At 36.5% G+C, this 16489-nt stretch overlaps 1 protein-coding gene across 17 annotated transcripts in view; it reads left to right on the forward strand.

The window, feature by feature from the left end:
* The window catches only part of SEC31A (SEC31 homolog A, COPII coat complex component), a 59892-nt gene that overhangs the window by 26604 nt on the left and 16799 nt on the right, over window positions 1-16489 (forward strand). For 8 of the 17 annotated variants that reach the window (XM_044945718.2, XM_044945722.2, XM_044945723.2 and 5 more), the window contains exons 12-22: window positions 402-476; window positions 1898-1936; window positions 2296-2373; window positions 5593-5668; window positions 6099-6277; window positions 7362-7488; window positions 8716-8861; window positions 10096-10269; window positions 12240-12416; window positions 14743-14835; window positions 15531-15657. In XM_044945718.2, the coding sequence (XP_044801653.2) occupies window positions 402-476; window positions 1898-1936; window positions 2296-2373; window positions 5593-5668; window positions 6099-6277; window positions 7362-7488; window positions 8716-8861; window positions 10096-10269; window positions 12240-12416; window positions 14743-14835; window positions 15531-15657 (1291 nt within the window). The remainder of the gene's footprint in view (window positions 1-401; window positions 477-1897; window positions 1937-2295; window positions 2374-5592; window positions 5669-6098; window positions 6278-7361; window positions 7489-8715; window positions 8862-10095; window positions 10270-12239; window positions 12417-14742; window positions 14836-15530; window positions 15658-16489) is intronic. The other 9 variants (XM_044945726.2, XM_044945728.2, XM_006074435.4 and 6 more) reach the window with 4 other exon arrangements.

Here is a 16489-nt window from a genome sequence, read left to right on the forward strand (position 1 = left end):
TGCAAAGAAAAGAGCTCTTGAATGCAATAATATTTAATTCATTTTTATATTTTGTAAGTATTAGTTTCAAGAAAGTTTTAGGATGTGACATTGACTATTTCACGTAATGTGAGGTTTGCATTCATGTAGCCTTTGGACATGACTCAGTTTGTTTTTACAAATATTAGTTTAAAAGTAAGCTTTATTCAGCTTGGCTAATTAATTACTAGTATACTTATTATTTCTTTAAAAAATAGCTTCTTTAAAAAAAAACTATTTGGATTCTCTCACAGTGAAGAAGCTTCTAGTTGATATAGTAGACTTTAGATATTTTAAATAATTCTACTTGGAATTTGAGCAGTTAATTAAAAATTGGGCCTTTAGATGCAGTTCTTTATTTCAAGAAAATGTCTTTTTTTAAGGTAAACTTTGAGGATGATTCTCGTGGAAAATACCTTGAACTTCTAGGATATAGAAAAGAAGACCTAGGAAAGAAGGTAAACTTTGGGGGAAGTTTTAAAGGCTGTGCTTACACAAGTGAAATATTTATGTAGTGTAGGTATTTTTTGTTTATTTTTTTAAGTTCTATACAGATTATTGCAAATCATTCAGTAAACATTTAATAAGAATTTATGCTTGGTCACCAGAGTTTTAGATTCATGTTGTTAAAGTTGAAACTTTTCATCGATAATACCCAATTTAGAAGCTGCCAGAACCATCTTTAAACTTGATCTAACGAGTGTCAGTTGGGCCTTGAAACAAAAAAGACAGTGAGCCTCAAACACTGGGAATAGCACTTGGATTTTTAAGAGGATAAGTAGTCAGTGGCTCTGGAGGAAAGAGAGGGAAAAGTTTGTTTCCCTGCATTGTCTACAGCTTAAGTGATGAAAATTAGGGTACAGTTTTCCACCCCAGCTATTTATGCCCTCAGCTCACAGTTCCCAAACTGTGTATTGAGTTGGTCCAGCTCACAAGTAACTAGTATTAATAAATATTTTGGAACAAAAGTGTTTTACTGTACTGAGCCTGAATAAATAAAAAAGCCCAAGTGGTTTGCTTAATTTTTTTTTCTTTCGTTTGTTTTTGCTTAATATTTTAATGTTAAAAAAAAAGATTGCTTTTTAAAAATGGGAGGTCATATTCCAGTTTTTAAGTTTTCTTCTCTGAGGAGCTTAATAATTATTCCACAGTGTTGGCCTAACAGCAGTTAAAACACTCTGACCTTGGAAACCTTGAAGGAAATATATTGGATTCTTTGTGTAATCTGTATTAGGCCTTTGCCATTTTTTGGAAATGACTCAGGTTTTCCATAGCATTGCAGGGTTATCGTGCGTGTGCAGCAGGTAGGATCCCGTGAGCTCCTCTCAGTCAGTGCTGAGCACTTGGAAGATTAGTACTTGGGCTCACGTCAGAGCCCCCCTGCTTACTGGCCATGTGTCTCTTGCTCACTGCTTTAGATTTTTTTTATATTTAACTTTATTGTTAGTCTGAACTTCTTCATGCTATAACTTGATTTGCAAGAGATTAACGTGAAAGTTTTACTGCATACCTGACAGCAAAAAATGAGGAGATAAAATTTGATTGTCAAAATACTCTTAATGTTCTTTCCATAGTGAGTATCTGAAGAAATTTTTTTTTATGGTTATTTAAGACAGAAGAATACATGCTGTTTTGAGGTTAGTTTTATAACTGAATAGCAGAGTAAGATGACATGTGAGCAATAAATCTACATAATTGAAACCAACATCATTGAGAATCTGCTCTGCACTCATTTTACTCTGTTCTTGAGCATGCTGTCCCTAATTTGAACCTTTTTTGGATTTTTGCCAATGAGAATGGAGTAGTAGGTGAACGTTTGCTCTATGTCTTGAAATAGAGTTAACTCCCTTTGGTAGCTGAGTTGTTGTCTTTATTTCAGATTGCTTTGGCCTTGAACAAAGTGGATGGACCTGATGTGGTAAGAGAAGGCCTGTAAAAATAGCTACCTTCTAAAATTTTGGTTTAGGTCATGAAGAAGAAAATATAATTTAGGAAATTTTTGTCTGTCTTACTGCTTTATAATTTAAAAATACTAATTGTAGATATTTTTAATACATGAATAATTCTCGTTTGGCAAGAAAAAGGGGTTGGGTCTTAGCAATAATGGCTCTTTGCTTTCCCTCTAATGATGTTTTTCAAATAAATTTACTTAGTGTAACTTCTTGTGATTAAACTAGCTCTGAATGTTGTTGGTTGGGTCTTTTGTCTTCTTGTTCCCTAATAACCTTTTGATGCTACGTTCTTCAAACCCCTCTGTCACTGTTTTGTGTACCAAAGGCTCTTAAAGACTCTGACCAAGTAGCGCAGGGTGACGGGGAGGAGAGCCCTGCTGCTGAAGAGCAGCTCTTGGGAGAGGTACTTATTTTTCTCATCTTTAACATGGGGAAAATATGTGGTTTGTTTATCTCACAGTGAAACATGGAAAATTTCTTGGCTGCATGTTCCAGCATAAAGCTGGCATATATTTTCTTAGAGATGCTTAAGATAGGAGTCTATTTACTAATTTGACAGAAGTACCATCTCTAAGGGCTTCCCTGATGGCTCAGACGGAAGAATCCACCTGCAGTGCAGGAGACCTGGGTTCGGTCCCTGGGTTGGGAAGATTCCCTGGAGGAAGGCATGGCAACCCACTCCAGTATTCTTGCTTAGAGAATCCCGTGGACAGAGGAGTCTGGCGGGCTACAGTCCACAGGGTTACAAAGAGTCGGACATGACTGAGTGACTAAGCACATACCATCTCTAAAGTCTTCAGTTCTCTGACCTAGCTTCTGGATTATCTGGTTTAAAATTAACAGCTGTTGTGAGTATATCAGGATGTCAAACTGAAAAAAGATTTTGTTCAGAAATCCACATTACATTGCATGCAACATTAATGTTTTTTCTTGGCTTGTTAATATTTAGGGCTCACGATCAGTGGCATAGGCCTCTGAATTAATCTTTAATTTTGAGTCTAAGTAAATTTAGGGCTCACGATCAGTGGCATAGGCCTTTGAATTAATCTTTAATTTTGAGTCCAAGTAAAGAATCCACCCTCATCTCCTGCATTGCGTGTAGATTTATGCTTTACCATCTAAGCTACCAGGGAAGCCCAAGTAAAGAGTATTTCACTAATAATCTGATTGTTTGACTCACTAGAAAATGCATCCGGAATTATAGTGACCATTTTTATAACTAGAAAAAAAAGAGTCCTTGAGCACAGAGTTGTATCATTAATTTTTTTCCTTTTTAATTTTCTGGTTTTTTTTTAAACCACTAATAAATAATTCTGTAATTTACTTTTCTTGCTTTTTAATTATATTTCTTTCATCTTGGAAAATTAATCAACAGGTTCTTGTTTCTCATCTCATATTTGACTTTTTCATTGTTCTCTTTGATATGGAGATATCCTGACTATGTAAAGTTTCTTACAGCCTTTTACTAAGTTATAAAAATAATTCCTCTTTAAATTTAGACTATTACAAGATGATTATTATAAATATTTTCCTTAGAATTGGATCTTCAAGCATTTATTTGACTCAAGAATAAAGGGTATGGATAAAATCTTACTAAAAATTTGAACTAATTTTGGGAATACCTAGAATTGTAGGGTACGTTCAAGAAAGATACTTTAATTTGTATACAGCTGGACTTACTCTTTCTATACAAATAGAGAATTGTTTAGAAATCCACTCATGAATTAATAGGTATATATGTATGTAACACGGAGAAGGCAATGGCACCCCACTCCAGTACTCTTGCCTGGAAAATCCCATGGATGGAGGAGCCTGGAAGGCTGCTTTCCATGGGGTCGCTGAGGGTTGGACATGACTGATCGACTTCACTTTCACTTTTCACTTTCATGCATTGGAGAAGGAAATGGCAGCCCACTCCAGTGTTCTTGCCTGGAGAATCCCAGGGACGGGGCAGCCTGGTGAGCTGCCATCTGTGGGGTCGCACAGAGTCGGACACGACTGAAGCGACTTAGCAGCAGTAGCAGCATGTATGTAATAAACCAGTAGTCATCAATATGTGCTTTCAGAATATTTGAAAAAAATGTTTAAGGTGGTCATATCTTCTCCTTAATCCTGATGATGCTATAATTATATAAAATAAAAATAGTAGTTTAGACATTAAAGATACACATTACATAATAAATTGTGCATATTTTGGCTTTGTGTATAATTTATAAGTCCATATATAAGGGTTTATTAGTTGTTTTTTGAAAGCAAATTTGAAACATCATTAAGAGAAAAAAAAGATTTTGGGGGAATATTTGTTAGTGAATATAATCAGATCAGTATCTGATTTATTCCTCAGTGCTTCCCAGGTGGTACAGTGGTATAAAAATTTGCCTGCTGGTGCAGGAGATGCAAGAAACACAAGCTCAATCCCTGGGTCAGGATGGTCCCCTGGAGGAGGAAATGGCAATCCACTTCAGTATTCTTGCCTGGAAAATTCCATGGACAGAGGAGCCAGGCAGGCTACAGTCCATGGGGTCACAAAGTTGGACACAACTGAGCCCATCAGTACAATATGAATAAAGTTTTAAAAGTTTATTTCAGTTTTTAAATTCTAAAATGCTTCTCTTTTGTTAGGGAAAGAATTAAGATTATGGTTATTTTCCTGTAATAGTCAATTTTAACTAATTTAACTAAATTTAACATCATTCACAGATGATGTTATACCTTGTGCTACACTAAAATTATCCAATTCAAAAATGCTCCTGACTTTGAATACTGGGTGCTAAGATTCAAATGTATAGGTAACAGGAGCACAGAAGATAACATTTTATCTCATGTAAGACAGACATGTTTTTTCTTTTAGTTCCTCTATAATCTGATATATATTATTTTTTGTCTTCTTTTGAACTTTTATGCATTGAAGAGAAAGTATTTAAAATATTTGCCAGCAGGATGCCTCTATTACATTTCTTTTCTTCTAAAGAAAGAAGGTATTGAATTTATTTTTGCTCAGTCTTACAGCTAGTTTCAGAAATTTATAACAGAACTGTGTACATTTTTACCAGACCAGCCTATAGTTCCAGGTATGATTAGTTGAAGTGAACACAAAATCTCTAATTGAATTTGAGTATATTGATAAATAACTCTTTACATTGCATTTATATAAGGATGCCAAGCATTATTTTTTTTCCACAACTGAGTCAGTTACAACCAAAAGACTGTTACAACTACACCTACTGGACAGAAGTTTTGAGATGTATGGAAGCAAAGTTGCTTTTAAGATCTAAATGTAATGTAATTTAAAACATATTTTGTGTGTCTCAGGCTACTCTTAGTTGAGATATCTAAGAAAAAGACTTTTCAGCCTCAGTATCTTCTGAGCCACCAGTGTGAATATGTACATTTAAGTTTGTTTCACGTTATTTCTGATGACTTTGGATTTTATTTATGATTATCTGATAAGAGTTAATTCTTAAGGATGTCATAGATTTTAGTGTAAACTTGAATTTGAGAGCTTCTCTGGAATAACTTGGCATGTCATCTAGTCAGTAAGTAATCATATTTAAATCTTGTTTTGCTGGTAAATTATTGTAGTTCCATTCTGGCTAAGTTGCTGCTCTTTCCATCTCTTTAGCAAATTAAAGAGGAAAAACAAGAATCTGAATTTCTACCAGCAGCTGGAGGAACATTTAACATCTCTATCAGTGGGGGTAAGTATCTGTTGGTTTTGGTATCAAATTTTTTAACCATTTGAAAGCAAATAGTCCCTGAGTTTAAGTTAGAAACATTTTGTCACATGTGGTAAAGGTTGAAAAGAACTCAGTTATCATTTAGTACATGTAATCAGTACCTTAAAAATGATGGCATGATCTGATACCTATGTGATAAAAACCGTAAAGGATCTTTATTATTGCATTTAAGCAATCTGAAAAATATGTTATTTTACCTGATTTTATTTACATGCATCTCAGTATGTTTCTGTAGATATCAGCAGTTTGTGATAGAGATTAACCTCCCAGTAATATTCAGAATTCAACTTTGTGTTTTCTGCTGAATGTGTATTAATAATTGATAGATGTAGTTTTTTTTTCTTGTAACAAAAAATTTTATTAACTTGGGTGTATTATTTCTTTATTGCAGATATTGATGGCTTAATTACTCAGGCTTTGCTAACGGGTAACTTCGAGAGTGCTGTTGACCTTTGTTTACATGATAACCGCATGGCTGATGCCATTATATTGGCCATAGCGGGTGGACAAGAACTCTTAGCTCGAACCCAGAAGAAATACTTTGCAAAATCCCAAAGCAAAATTACCAGGGTATGTTATTTTAATAATAAATAATAGTATTTGTTTGTAAAAAGCAAAGCACTCATTATAGATAATTAAAAGGGAGAAAACAGTGAAGAACCAAAAAACCACCCATAATCCTTTAACCCAGAAATTAGTTATTGTTAACAGGTTGGCATGATTGTCCCAGGTTTTTGTCGTTTATATATATAATTTTTTAAATTAAAATGCTTTTCATATTTTTACTGTAGAAAAATTAGAACATAGAAAATGTTAAAGATAAACATTTTAATACTTCCTGATTCTTCAGTCAGATTGGTACATAACCTTTTATATATCTCTCTGTGCATTTGTAGAACTTTTAAAAACGGAATCAAGATTCTAGAAGTACATATGTGTGTTGTTTTACTTATAGACACTGTCACTTACATTGTAATCATTTTCCCATATCATTGAAGCTTCTTACAAAAAAATTTTAATTGCCCTATATTCTATAGGAGGGATATATCATTTCCCTTATTTTGAGATGTTTAGTAGTTTCTTACATTTTCCTAATATAGTTAAGACAGTGGTAAACATCCTTATTGTGCCTAAAGATTTGTACAAATTTCTAATTGTTTAACAAGGCTGAGATCCTCGGAAAGGAATTTCTGGTGCAGAGGGTCTATAGGTTTTTAAGCCCCCTGCTCGACGGTACTCAATTTCTTCCCATAAAAGTTGCCCAGTGCTCAGTCCCGCCAGCCTGGGTTGCGGTTCGTCTCCAGGCTTGTGTCGTGTCGGTCCCCACTGGCTGCCTTTCAGCTCCTCACACAGCCTGTTCCCTTTCTCTCCTAGGACTTTGCCCCTAGTACTTTTTTGGCCAGGAATGTTTTTTGACACCGTATATAGTTTTCCTTCTCAGCCTTTTGTAAAATAGGCTACTGTGACTTTTTTATTTGAGAGAAAATCATATGGTTTTTTTTTTATGTCAGTTGGCTAAAGGATGTACTTTGCTGCTCCTTTATTTTGCATGAAATACTGTCAAAGAAGTTGAAAGATGTGATTGATTAGCCAGAGTTAATTTTTATTAGTATACCAAAGGCTTTTAATTGTCCCTTGGTTTTCCTTCCCCAAGCTAATCACTGCAGTAGTGATGAAGAACTGGAAAGAGATTGTTGAGTCTTGTGATCTTAAAAATTGGAGAGAGGCGTTAGCTGCAGTGTTGACTTACGCTAAATCAGATGAATTTTCCACCCTTTGTGGTAAGAAAATGAATTTTATATGACATACATGGCATGATACATTGTACGTAAAATTAGTGACAGATTTTATTTAGAAATTTTTGTAAACCTACTATTAATCACAGATAAGAAAATGAAGTTCTCATTTGAATGCTTTTCTCAGAAGTATTGACTGTGTTGTTTCTCCATAACTTCTAGCCATTTTTTAAAATATTGTATAATGATTTTGATTTCACACAGACCACACTGATACTTTTGCATTTGCTACTTACTAACTGTATGAACTAGGAAAAATTCATTTCTAAGCCTCAGTCTATTCATATGTAAAATGGCACATAATCAGCCCTTTGTTAATAAGTGTTAGCTTGATAAAATAAGTTCCCCTGAAGAAGGAAATGGCAGCCCACTCCAGTACTCTTGCCTGGAGAATCCCATGGATGGAGGAGCCTGGTTTGTCTAAAATGGCAAACAATTATTAGCAAATAAGTGAAAGTGAAGTCGCTCAGTCGTGTCCGACTCATTGTGACCCCGTGGACTGTAGCCCACCAGGTTCCTCCATCCATGGGATTCTCCAGGCAAGAATACTGGAGTGGGTTGCCATTTCATTCTCCAGGGGAATCTTCCCAACCCAGGGATCGAACCCTGGTCTCCTGCATTGCAGGCAGACACTTAAACCTCTGAGCCATATAAGTAGAAATTACTGTTAAAGGCCATGATTAAACTCTGATAGCTCAGACATAATGTTTATTATATGCAAGAACAGAAGCTTTAGGCTGCTGGTATAAAAATGAATAACCTTGAAAGTATATGAGAATAGAAAAATGATAAGATATTAACTTTATTATTATAAATAATTCAGCATAGTCCTACTTATTGATATTTACTCCAAATGCACCATATTTTAGTCCACTGCTTACAAAAGTACCTGGACAAGATAAAATGCAGTTAAATGTTCATTAGGATTTTTCTGTTCAAATATTGTTCCCACTTTTAATTTTTTCTAATGTAATGAGAAATTTATTCTATGGCTAGATATAGAATCTTGTGAAATTGTTTATTATATATAATCTGTCACACCACTAATTTAACAGTAAGTATTTACTGAATATTTACATGACAGTGATTTTATTTCTGCCTGCTACTCAATGGTTATAAAGTTTGATCCATACCTCTGAAAATATTGCTGGGCAGCTCATGACCTTGTACACAGAGTGCCTTGTGTATAAACTTACTTGTTTTCCTCTACAGATCTTCTGGGAACCAGACTTGAAAGTGACGGTGATAGCCTCCTGCAGACTCAGGCCTGTCTCTGCTACATTTGTGCAGGGAATGTAGAGAAACTAATTGCATGTTGGACTAAAGCTCAAGACGGTAGCAGTCCTTTGTCCCTCCAGGTTAGTATCTTTGAAACAAAAGGTGCTTCCTCTCTAGTGCTGTCTTTCACCCCTGCTTATGTTCTAGAGACTGATTTATTCCAGGTGTTCACTGCTTTCACCCTACTTAATTACACTTTAGTTCTTTGGCTGGATAATTATGTGGATTTACTGCTGTATTTGGAAGGGCAACGTCTGAGATGATGGCATAGTGAACTGGGAATGCAGCTGTCTATGAGGACGAAATTGGAATATGATAGTGAGGAAAGTAAGCGGCAGGAGCATGGGGAAGCCAGTTTGCCTCTTTTCCTCATGCTCCTCCTCTGCCTCCAGGGATCCTGTCTGCCTTGGGCCGGGAAACCCAATGGGGTCAGGAGTGGGAGGAGTCCTCCGTACCAGCAGACTGTCTTCACGGTTCAGGAGAAATGAGTGTAAGAGATAAACGGAATCCCATGTAGCACTAATACACGGCAAGAGAGAAAGTAAAAAAGTCTGGGGACTGTGGTCAGGTGCTGAGTAACTGTATATTTAGATTTTTTTTTCCCCCCTAACCATCTAGTCAGCAGAGTCCCAAGAAATCTCAGTCTGTTTGTTTTCTCTCAGCAGAGATTCTCTTAGTAGGCTTGTGGCTTTAAAGATCACTACTGAAACCAAAAGTCTTGTAGGAATCAAGGTTTTTCCTTCTAAGTGCTTCTGAGAGAAAACACTTTTTTCCCCCCACAATTCAAGATTGGATTGGTGTACTTATGAAGGGCAGATGGGATATTCTTGTACCTTATACCTGATGCATAGCTCTCCGTTGTTGAAATGGGTATTGGAGAGCAATGTGAGAAACTTGGGGTTTGAAATACTAAGCCCGTTTGGAGGTCAACTCGTACTATTTTTATAGTATAATATTTTCTCTTCTACCTCCTGGGACCCAGTTTCTGCCTTCGGACATGTGCCTGTCACTTTCATTTTGGATACTTGCCTGTTTTAACTCACAAGACAAGTATCTGGCAGTTGAAGGATGTTTAGGAGAAGATGGCAACCTGTACTTTAACCACGTGTAGAAGACCTTCTTCCTCCTTGCTTTTTTAGTTACCTAAATGGTCGTCCACTCTTTAGAGCTTTTAAATATTGGTGATAATGAACACTGTACTTTGGTAGGCTTTGGAGCTGTTCGTAACGCCTTATCTTTTCCTGCTTCCTCTCAGTATACATCTTGGTAGCATTGTCCAATTCTCTTTCACTCCCCCTTCTTTTTCTCATTCAGGATCTGATTGAGAAAGTTGTCATCCTGCGAAAAGCTGTACAACTCACCCAAGCCATGGACACTAATACTGTAGGAGTTCTTTTGGCTGAGAAAATGAGTCAGTATGCCAATTTGTTGGCAGCCCAAGGCAGTATTGCTGCAGCCTTGGCTTTTCTTCCTGAAAACACCAACCAGGTAATTAGAAGTGGCCATTTTTCTTCTTTTAATGTATGAGTAAGGTGAGTTCAGTAGATAGCACACAGCATTAAACATAAATGTACTAGTTGGAGCACTTGAGTTTCTATCACTTAACTATTGGTGAATATTACTGACGAGTCTTCAAGGTTAATTTTAGGTGTATGCAGGCTACGTCAGAGAGAGAGAGTCTTCTTCCCTTTGTACTTAAGGGCATAGTATTTGAGGAAAATGAGTAGGAAAAGAACCAGTTTATTTCTTAAGCCAAGTGCTGGTTCTGTGCACAAGATTCTTTGTAGGTGTCTTCTGTGTTGAAAAGCTATAAATGTTAATACTTAACCAAATTGGGGTTGTGATTTTAAAATCCCCACAAATGACACTCCAGGTAATAATGTATCCGTTCATTCTATACGCTATTTCAGTGTGGTGCTGTCTATAGGCGAGTATATTTTTAAAGTATCCAAGGCAGAGAACACTACATTGCACACATAATTTAGTGTCCTTATTTGGTGTGAAATAACTCAGCCTTGTTCATATTTGTTCATTTCAGTTATTCATTTCATATTGTTCAGTTCAGCAAGCGACTGAATATGTAGTGATGACTAGGATTGCCAAAATCCTTTCCCTGCGGGAGTTTCCAAACTCACAAGTGACTCTGCATTGTATATCTGCTAGAGCTTAATTTTGAGCCTTTTCTTATTTCTGATCTTTTTATTCTGAACTTCATTCAGTTTTTGACAAATTTTTTAGTTTGCAGTATTTTGTCTCTTCTAGGGCATATCAATACATTTCATTGAGTAAAAATACTTATACCCGTGTCCCGGGACTGTGGAGGTAGGACACCAGTTGGTTTTATATCCACTCACATGTAGGATCCAGCTCACATCTTAATTGTTGATGAGAACATTAAGTGGAGTAGAAACAAAATCTTTATAATTACTTTGGTTTAATAGTTTTATAGGATTTTCTACTTAATAGAGTCTCATTATTATATTGAGGTCTAAGACCCTTAATCTTAAGACTAACTTTGTCTTAAGACCTTTAGATTTTCTAGCCTAAGAAGTAAGCTCTTCATTTTTAATACTGTTTATAGTCACATACATTTTATATACATTATTCTTCATGCTTTTCTTTGGACTTTTAAAGAACATTCTTTGTGTAAAAATTTTAATTTTGACATTACTTCTACTATATATATCAGTATACCCTTAGTATTTTCTGGAGAATATTTTCTGAGACTTTGTAATATCATTATGGTATAGTTCTTCTCCATAAAAGACTAGTTTACCTAAGTATACCCACAGAGTTTAAGTGATGTCTTTAAACCTTTAATGAATTTATAGAAATGTATAATTTTTAGATACTAAAATGAAGTGTTGCTAAAACATTTTAACATATGTATATGGTCAACTCACACTTACTGGAGATCCATATAATTGTAGATCCATGTGAGCTGCCCTGAATTTAACATCTGACTCTTAATTTATTTCAAGCATCTCTGTTTTAATTAATTTTCATCTCTTACATAGATCACCATTTTCTTCCATCACTATCTTTAGCAGTTGATTCTCTTTCAGAGCCTTTTTTGCCCTACAGAGAAACAAATTTGTATTCTTTTCAACTTTTGTGGTTTTGTGGTTTGTGAGCATTACTCATCTGTCACTACAAGAAGACGACAAACGCGCGGTGATGATGGGTGACAGTCTTGGTACTGCCGTGCGGCAGGCAGGATTCAAACACCTCCCTCAGTTAAATGACAGGTGACACTGTGTATAATGGACCTTTGGTGCCAGTCTTGAATATTGGAAACCGTGATGTCAAACTCTAATGTGCCAGAGCCTGTGGTGTAATACACAGCATATGAACAAAAATCATATGAATGATCATGCTTACTTTAAGATCAATATGTCATATTTAGTTGGGTGAACTCTTTAATAATTTGCTTGGCTTTTTTCCATTGCTTCTTATAGCCAAATATTGTACAGCTTCGAGACAGACTTTGTAGAGCACAAGGAGATCCAATACCAGGACAACAGGAATCACCCAAAATTCCTTATGAGAGGCATCAAGTGCCCAAGAACAGGCCTGGACCTGGTGCTGGCCACGCACAGATGCCAAGAGTTCCAGCTCAACAATACTATCCCCATGTGAGTGATACGGTCCAGACTAAGTAGGAACGTTTATGTATGTCACATTGGTGGTTTTAGTTTGTTGGGGAAGAGGCCTGTGATGAAACTGTAGACAACATACTGTTTTAATGGTTATAGTTTTTCTGTCCTTGAAAGTAGCATTTATGATACATTTTTTAAAAATTATCCCTCTAATCTAGTCAAATAATTGATAAATTAGATATAGTTTAAGCTAGGGAGATTTCTTATTTCTCCATCACTCAAACATATTGCACATGTACATCTGAAATTTTTACAATTTGATTCATCTAACAAACTATAAGTAAAATGAGAACAATTTTGTGGGTGACTTGGTTACTTTTTTTTTTTAAACATTTTTAGAAAATAGTCTTTTTCTAAGGTGTATTTTCTGAGTCACTAGTGTGGGTGTTCTGTGTCTTCTGTATCAGCACAGTAGAGTATGCAGAATCCAAGTTTTTTTTTTTTTTTTAACAACTTGTAAAGAGAAAAGCAAATGACCAAAGGTTTATGAAGTTGTAGGTCATGGGCAGTGCGAAGTGTTTATTAATTAACTCATTTATTTATTAAATAAAAATTAGCAAATGGTTAATGGTATAAAATGGGGCCTCTTATTGTCTTTTGCTATTCCATGTTGAAACTTGTATTTCCAGGCCAGATAACCTTCATATTCTTAAATAAAATTTATTTTCATAAGTAATACATAGTCTTGATTTATAACCAAGTTAGTAGGTACTCTGCCCATTTTAAAATAGAACAGATTGCTAGTAGAATTGATGGAGTCATTTTTACATTTTGTTGTAGCAAAAGTAAGCATAAAACCTTAAAAACTGAAAAAGATTCATGCTTTTTTGTCAGTTATGCTTTTGCTTGGTACTTAATCAAGATTGGTTACATTTGAATATAATTATAACTATCTATACTACTCTGCTTTGATTTTTTTTCATTCATTTGACAAATACAAATCTAAGAGCTTGCCTGTATTCTCCCTGTTGAGGGTGTGTTGGTAGGCAAAACAATAAATTCCCCACTCTCATTGCTAGTCTTAGAAACCTGTTACATAGGGAGGGCACGTCAGGTGATGGCTGGGAAGCTGAGAGGTGGTGGAGAAGCCAGTCACTAATCAGGATTTTAAGACATGAATTTGTCTTAAAATTTGACAAATTTAAGAATTTATCAGCTAGGTAGTAGTTAACAGGATTAGAACTCCTCAGCTCAGCACCTTGAGTTCGACCTCTCGGGGCACTAAAGTAAGGCATTCTCTTCTTTGGGAGAAGACAGGTTTACTCGCTGAGTCCTCGAGTTCATCTGTCTTTCAGGGAAAATGTGGAAACCTTAAAAGACTTTTGTTATACTTTGACCTAGTGGTCCACTAGTTTAAGAAAAGGAAAACAAATTCAATCATGAACTGAGAGTAGTTTTTCATGATTAAAGCTTATGGTGTGCTGAATAAGGGCAGTGGCTTGTGGTTTTAAAGGAAGGCTCACAAGCAGGAGTAAAAGGATGCAAGGGAAGCCACATCAGGAGTTCTTACTGCGACCAGCACATCTTGGCTACTAATTGTTGATATGATTGAGTTTCTACAAAGATTTACTTGACAAAAAATATTTTGATGGCTTTAAAAATTGATTTTGAAAGCCTCTGGACTCCAGGGTATAAGCAACACGGTGCAGTGTAGCGAACACTGGCTGGGAGTCAGCAGGTGTGGAATCAGCCCAAGCTCCACCACCCCAAGTTTTCTGGACCTCAGCCAGCCCCTTCATTTCCCTGGGCCTTGTTTTTTCCTCCATGGTAAACGGTGGGGATTAGATGGGATGATCTTTAATATTCTCTGATTGTATGACTCTAAGCCTCATACAGAACTAACATGATTTTTGTAGCTCTAATGAAGTCCTGAAAAGGGAAGTATATAGCAGTATGTCCACAGATACAATCGTAGCATGAATACAATTACTGCTTCAAAAATGACTCTTTTTTCTCAATAATTGCCCCCCAAACCCCCCGGAATGTCTTCTTTCTTTCCCTACTTACAGAACCTACCTTTCTCCACTTACTCCTGACACTTGAATGGCATGGTTCTTGTGCTTTGATTTAGTTTCCGTATTGATTTTTCTGCTGTCCCCTCTGCCTGTCCTCTTCATAATGCGTGTTTTCTTTTGGAATCCCAGCTGCCCTGAGACCACCTGCCTGGCTAGTGTGCGCTGCTGTCTCGCTGCTCTTTTTCGCTTTGCATCTGCCTGTTAGTGCCTTCAGGGATTTTTTTTTTCTTCTTTTAACATTTTCATTTTTTTATGTTCTGTGATTGGTATTTCTTTGTTCAATTCAGGTTAGAATTGCCCCCACTGTCACTACCTGGAGTAACAAAACTCCTACCGCCCTTCCCAGCCATCCACCTGCAGCCTCTCCCTCTGACACACAGGTATATCCTTCATTATCCCTCTTTGAGCAGAGTTCTGCTCACCTGAATATGTATGTAGTTATGTATCTTCTACCCACCTCGAGTTCCCCACCCCCATCTGTTTGTCTGCTTATTGCAGTTTAGTGCTTTTGGGAGGCAAGAAATAGGTTTTTTTGTGTGTTTTTTTTAGCACAACTTATTTTCTTATCACTCTCCTCTTCCTTGGCAGTTCTAAATTGACTCGAACTAGAAAAACATCAACCAGGGTTCTATCAGTGGTTTAAATCTAATTTCACTGAAGATTTTTTCCCTTTTCTTTTATTCTTTTCTTTTTTTCCCCCTGTTTTTAGCATTGCAAGAAATGCTAAAGAAGAAAAAAAAAAATTCCCGTGTGGCATGTATACTTACTTTTCAAAGCATTAGATATGGATGGAATTTAGTAGAGATGGAAAATCCTAGTGACTTTTTATAAATATCATCAATACTATTTTATGAGGCTGTAGCATCTCTTGCCATTCATCGCTGTTATTACTTTGGACCTGTCTAATCTTTAAATCACGTACAACGTGTTGCTCAGAAAACATCAGTATGCATAGAATGTAACTTTTTTTTGCATAAAATTTTTTTAAAATTTCATTTCAGAGATTATAAATCCATCTGGTAAGATTCTTGGTTCCGAAGGTAATCCTCCTTTTTACCATATTCTCATTGCCTAGGGAGAAAATCCTCCACCTCCAGGCTTCGTAATGCATGGAAACGTTAGTCCAAATGTTGCCGCCCCCCAGCTTCCCACATCTCCAGCTCATGTGCACACCCAGGTACCACCTTATCCACAGCCACAGCGTAAGTAGCGTGACCCCGAAGCCCTGTCACAGCAGCATGTGTTCTCCAGTGTCGTGACTCTTCACCTTGGAGTTCCAAAGCCATGATCAAACCAGTTTTAACAAGTGAAGAAAGAGCCATTCAGTGTCGGGCTTGAGTCCTTGATGTAGAGAAACTTGGTTTCTCTGAGAGGCGTTCTGAACCAACGTGCCGGGAAACAGCACCCATGTCACTGCATTCCGAACAGTGGGTTCTCCCTCCCGTTCCTGAGCCTGCTAGAGAGTCAGTCGTTCCATGATTTTGGCATTAAAAAAATAGAATTTTGGAAATTCTTTGGTGACATATACTTTTCCTTTAGTCAAGATGATGCAAACCACTTTTGGAAGAATGGCTCCAAGGGATGTTTCTTGTGGTTACCTTCCATATATTTTTTTTTTTAAGGGATAGACCATATTTTAGAGCAGTTGTAGATTCACAGCAAAATTGAGTGGAAAGTCCAGAAAGTGTCAGTATGCCTCCTGCCTGCGTGCACAGCCTCCCCCACCCAGACACCCTGCACCGCGGTGGTGCGTTGTTACAGTCGCTGAGCCTCCGCTGGCCCTCATTAGTGCCCGGTGTAGTTCACCTTCAGGCCTTGCATATTCTGTGACTTTTCACAAATGTATAAGAATGATGTTTCTCCATTGGCTTTCTTTTTTTTTTTTTAAGAAACTGTTTATACTTGGAAGGGAAAACATCATCACTATTTTAAAATTTAAACAAAAATGAAAATCTCAAAAGGAGAAAATTGTATAACCAACTACTGTAAAACACGATATTGCCTAGCAAAAACTGATCTTAATGAGGATATTCT

Source organism: Bubalus bubalis, chromosome 7 (assembly GCF_019923935.1).
Source record: "Bubalus bubalis isolate 160015118507 breed Murrah chromosome 7, NDDB_SH_1, whole genome shotgun sequence".
Classification (NCBI taxonomy): Eukaryota; Metazoa; Chordata; class Mammalia; order Artiodactyla; family Bovidae; genus Bubalus; species Bubalus bubalis.